This window comes from Penaeus chinensis, chromosome 26 (genome assembly GCF_019202785.1).
Source record: "Penaeus chinensis breed Huanghai No. 1 chromosome 26, ASM1920278v2, whole genome shotgun sequence".
Classification (NCBI taxonomy): Eukaryota; Metazoa; Arthropoda; class Malacostraca; order Decapoda; family Penaeidae; genus Penaeus; species Penaeus chinensis.
Genome location: NC_061844.1, coordinates 4,993,423 through 4,999,115, shown reverse-complemented (window position 1 = coordinate 4,999,115; position 5,693 = coordinate 4,993,423). Strand labels below are relative to the sequence as shown.

The 5,693-nt window shown below is 39.0% G+C and overlaps 1 protein-coding gene across 1 annotated transcript in view; it reads left to right on the top strand.

Annotated features, from left to right (window-relative positions):
* Positions 1–4,243, top strand: part of LOC125038982 (dynein regulatory complex protein 1-like) — a 9,865-nt gene extending 5,622 nt beyond the window's left edge. The window contains exons 5-11 of the mRNA XM_047632699.1: positions 197–369; positions 1,070–1,270; positions 1,501–1,638; positions 2,402–2,551; positions 2,635–2,798; positions 4,003–4,111; positions 4,223–4,243. Coding sequence (XP_047488655.1) covers positions 197–369; positions 1,070–1,270; positions 1,501–1,638; positions 2,402–2,551; positions 2,635–2,798; positions 4,003–4,111; positions 4,223–4,243 — 956 coding nt within the window. The remainder of the gene's footprint in view (positions 1–196; positions 370–1,069; positions 1,271–1,500; positions 1,639–2,401; positions 2,552–2,634; positions 2,799–4,002; positions 4,112–4,222) is intronic.
* The last annotated feature ends 1,450 nt before the right edge of the window (positions 4,244–5,693 follow it).

Genomic DNA, 5,693 nt, shown 5'->3' with positions numbered 1-5,693 from the left:
TCCCACCCCTTCTCTACCCCTCCCACCCCTTCCCCACCCCCTTCCCACCCCTTTTCTACCCTCCCACCCTTTCTCTACCCTTCCCACCCCTTCCCTACCCTTCCCACCCCTTTTCTACCCTCCCACCCTTTCTCTACCCTTCCCACCCCTTCCCTACCCCCTCCCACCCCTTCCCCACCTCCTTCCCCTCCTGCAGACGAATCCGTGGTGTCCGATCACCGCCGTCAGCAGAGCGAGGTCGAGAGCCGTGGGTTCCTGACGACGGTGGCCGCCCTTCTGTCGACTCCCGAGCAGCGCGTGGCTCCCGACGTGCAGGCCATTAATGACAGGATTCAGTCGCTCGTGGCTGCCAACAGGGAGGCGGCGGAGGTGAGGGCTACGTGTGTAATAAGAGTAGACGAGTACGTAATTCGGCAGAGGTGAGGTCTACGTCAATAGTTAAAGTAAATAAGTATGTAATCCACGGAGGCGGCAGAGGTGTGGGCTACGTAAATTGTAAAAAAAGAAAAAAAAAAGGAAAAATAAGTACGTAACCCATGGAGGCACCAGAGGTAAACAGTAAAGAAAAAGGAAATAAGTACGTAACGGTGGGGGTTACGTACTTAATGAATTTTGTTATTTATTCCTTTTTATTTTTGTGTCTTGTGTCATTTTGTTATAACTTTGTTTCAACTTACGTACCGATTTCTGTGTCTACTGTCATATTGTTATTTACCTCATTCCAACTCACCGAAATTTCATTCTATTGTTACTTTACCATTTCAACTCACCCTTCCATCTTCGTACCCACTGTCATTTAATTACTGACATCATCCCAACCCACTAATCGACTTTTGTGTCTATCACCATCTTAATACTGACTTCATTCCAACTCGTAGATTTTTTCACTCTTATTTTTATTACATTTTATGATGTTATTTTCATCATTATTTTATTTATTTCTGTTATTATTTCATTTATTTTTATTATTACTTTATCTAATTTTACCATTATTTCATCTCTTTTCATTTGATTGTCCTTTCCGCCCCGTATCCCACTAACCAAACCGCCCACGCCCCCTCTCCAACAGCACATGGAGCGCCTCACCTCGCAAGTGACGAGTCTGGGCGAGCAGTCGAGACGCCAATCCGAACTCTACGAAACGGCAGTGAAGCGCGGGCGGCAGTGCGAGGCGGAGGTGCACGCTCTCACCACCAGAGGGAGGCAGCTGGAGGCCGACGCACAGACGGCGGAGGCTGCGAGGGAACATGTGGTTATAGAGAAGGAGAAGGTGGGGGTTGGAAGGAGAATGGAGAGGTTGGGGGTTGAGGGAAAGGGGAAGGCGGGAGGGGGGGAGAGTAATGTTATCAAAACACCATGGAACTCTGTCATAAAAACACTGAATATGATTATTAAGCCAATGAAAACGATCAATACAGATATCATTAATGTAATAAAAACAACCTACCAACTTAGCTTAAAATCGCCTGACCTCACCTGACTTCGACTGACCTATTCCAGACCGAACGCATCTTGAACCGTGTCGTCGAGGCTCTGGGACTGATGGAGATGGGTCAGGAGGTCACCAATGACGTCGAGATGATCATCTGCCGATGTCAACAGCTGGCCAAGCTCGAAGGGGAGAAGATCGTGGACAAAGTACGGAGAGATTTGGCCAAATCGAACTTTAAAAGAGAATTGATTTTGGTGTTTCATTTTATTGATTTAGATTTGATGATTTTTTTTTTTTTTTTTTTAAAGATTTGTTTCTTGTTAATTTCGCCCTTTTTTCTTACAATTTTGGGATATGCCTTCATTACAGACATATAAATGCTAAAAAGAAATATTTTTCGTGTCGATCTTTGTTTGAAAATCACTGAAGATGTATACATATACATATTCTTTAATTTTATTCATTTCTGAAGATCACTGATATCACATCAGTGTAAAGTGAGATAATTGCAAGTGAAAACAGTTAAGAACCATTTAAATTCATTCATTTTGGATAACCCACTAATGCATTTTATATGGAAACGTAATTACCCAGAGAGATAATGAAATCTGCTGACCACACAACCCTCTGAGAATAACTATTAAACCACGAAGCTAATGTAGATTCTGGTCGTCATGTGGTTAAGTGGTTTGCTTCTGTTCTCTCTGGGTAGAACTTGGAAAGAGTGAGTTCGATTCCTTGTCAGTTAGGGCTACCTTTCACCCAACCAACTTTACCTCCTCACGACCACATTGTGATGGAATAATCTAGTCGCGCATTTTATATTGAAGTGCTAGTATCCTTCCTGATTAGAACTCGACGTTACTCTCTCTAGCAGACACCTTTTATGTGGTTCTGTTCTATCTGGGTGTTACTTGGAGAGAATGAATTTGAGTCCTTATTACAGTTATTCTGCCGAATAACTTTCAGTTTAGTATTGATCATTCTGGGTCATACCTGAAGTGGCAGAGGTTCGAGTCCTTATCAAAGAGGGTATTTACCTTTTACCCAAACAACTCCTACAGTATTAATCATTTTGGGTCACTAATCGAAGTGGCAGAAGCTCGAGTCTTTGTCAGAGTGGGTTACCCTTCACGAAAACAATTTTTATTTTAGCATCGATCAATCTGGGTCGTGATGATCAAACTTCGGCCCATTTGCAGACGACCACCGTGTACCAACTCCAGCGTAAGGTCAAGAGTCTGCGGGAGGCGGTTGACCGGAAGGACCTCCACGTGGACATGCTGCGTCGGAAGCTCGCCCTGACGGAGGACGCTGCCAGGGCCTCGCGGCATCTGGAGGAGGAGAGAGATGAACTGATTGCTAAGTGGGTAGCTTTGGCCTGTCTTTTCTTGGGGGGGGGGGGGTGAAGTTGTGTGCATGGGGGGGGGAGAGGGAAGGACCTGGTTGGGTTGGATTCGCTTTTTCGTTTGCTTTGTGTATTTTTTTTTTTCTTCTTCTTTTCTTTCCTCCTCTCCCCCCTGTCTTTTTCTTCTCTTCCTTCTTATTTTAATCTTTTTTCTCCTCTCCCCACGTCTCCTCTCATTTCATCTCTTCCTCTCTCTCTTTCTCTCTTATATATATACATATATATACATATATATGTGTGTGTGTGTGTGTGTGTGTGTGTGTGTGTGTGTGTGTGTACATATATATGTATGTATAAATATATATATATATATATATATATATATATATATATGTGTGTGTGTGTGTGTGTGTGTATATATAAGGAACAGATCGGGAACAGCATCTTTATTTTCAGACGTTTCGGGTGTGAAGTTCGTCACCCATTATCAATGATTCGCTGTTAAAATAACACGACATATAACTATGAAGGTTTAGAAACAATATAATAATTTTCAATTGAATGAGATAATATTATCATGAGAAATAATTAATATAAAAGTGCAACATGTACAGAGAATGACGCGAACACACCTGTCATCTGTCATTTCCTGTTTACATATGGTGATATTATTGGAACAACGGGATGTATAGAAAATGTAAGAATGTTTAGAACAGGGTCAACTATTGTAATTATGAGCGCAGCAATTCAAAGTCAGTGGAGGCTAAATATTCATTAAGCTTCGGTCGTCCCTTCCATATCCACAAACTTTCCTAACATGGAGTGGTCAGAAACACCCGAAACGTATGGAAATAAAAATGCTGTTCTAGATAAGCCTGGTTTATCTGTTCCTTATACGCCTCCGCTTCCCGACTGGAAGTTCAATCACATCGATTATATATATATATATATATATATATATATATATATATATATATATATATATTTTTTTTTTTTTTTTTTTTCCTTCACGGCCTTCTTTTCTCTCTTCCCTCCAAACCTGAGAGAGTAAATCCATAATATAGAATATAATCTTGGTAATTCGAAATAAAAAAACGAGAACCCGAAGCAATAACAAAGTAAAACGAAAACAAAACAAACAAAACAACCAAACAAATAAAGACCAGTCAACGAAAGTAGAATAATAAACGGCGACTGAGGAACGCTAATTCGCACAACGCAGGTACAAGCGCCAGTGCCGGATGGTCGAGCGACTCAATTCCGAACTGGGCGAGACTCGACTCCAGCTTCGAGACCTTCAGGCGCAACTCGCTGACGCTGCGGAGGAAAAGGTAGGCTTATTTTGTTTATAATTATTATATATATTCTTGATTTTGATTTGCACTCGCTCACACACACAAAAGAAAATTAAAAATAAAGAAATTATGTTGTTATGTACCAAGGATAAGTTTTTCAGTATATGATTTCATTTGTTTTATTAGATTTATATTATCATTATAATCTTTATTATTATTGTTTTTATTATCATTACCATTGTCATTGTTCATGTTACTGGTACCATTATTATTATTATTATTATTATTATTATTATTTTTTTATTATTATTATTAACATCGTGTGTGTGTATACATACATATATATATATATTATATATGTATGCATTATATATTATGTATATGTATAATCATATATATGTAATTATATATATAGTTATATATATACGCATATATACATACATACACACACCCACAATTACCCACAGTGTAATATGTATATATATATATATTATGTATATAATATATATGTATGTATGTATGTATGTATGTATGTGTATATATATTTTTTTCCGTGCCTTCACCGAAGCGTTTTTTTTGCCGAACTACTTGGCGCCATGTTGACATGTCAACTGGTGCGGCTGACCAATGATCCTCCCTCAGGGGAGTAGTTGTTTAGGTAATCATTGTTGGTGGTTCTCAACCCGCCATCATATCTACGATAGAATCACCTACTATCGTATTTTGGTTTGGTTTACCTAAAATTATGCAAATCAACGAGTGTGCTCACACACGCACGCGGGCGATGTGTATGTGCACGGATGCACACACAAGCACATAATTGCATGCGGTGATTTTTGTGTGTGCTGATTTCATATATATATATATATATATATATATATGTGTGTGTGTGTGTGTGTGTGTGTGTGTGTGTATTTATATATATATATATATAAATATATATATGTATATGTATTTATATGTTTATATATATATATGTATATGTATATAATATATATTATATATATATGATATATATATATTATACACATATATATGTACATTTATATAATATATATATTATAAAATATATATTATATTATATATATATACACACAAATACACGCACACACAGATTACTAAAATATATTGTCACTCTAGGGTCGCTCAGCACAACAGCAGAAGAAAGTGGAAGAATTAACGGCAAAAATTAACGAACTGGATGCAATACGATCACGCCAACAGAAGAAAATAACGCAAATGAAGGAACAGGTGAGAGACAGACAGACAGAGACAAACAAACAGACAGTCAACGGGTGATGGTCTCAGATCGAGATTTTTCCCGAGGCGTTAATTCAACTTTTTCTTGGGGATGGGTGTGTGTGTGTGTGGGGGGGGGGGGGGGTAGGCGAGCGAAGCGAACAAACATTTAGGGAAAAAAATCTACTCTAATGGCATTTTAAGCTACATTCCATCTACATTCCTTTTTCTTCGACTTTTCCTCGAGGGGAAGGATTTTGCAGGATAAATGTAAATATAAATAGACTTCTACAGACCCAGCCGGATAATTTTTAGGGTGTAATAGTGGCAGCCGGATAATTTTTAGGGTGTAATACTGGCAGCCGGGTGTAATAGAACC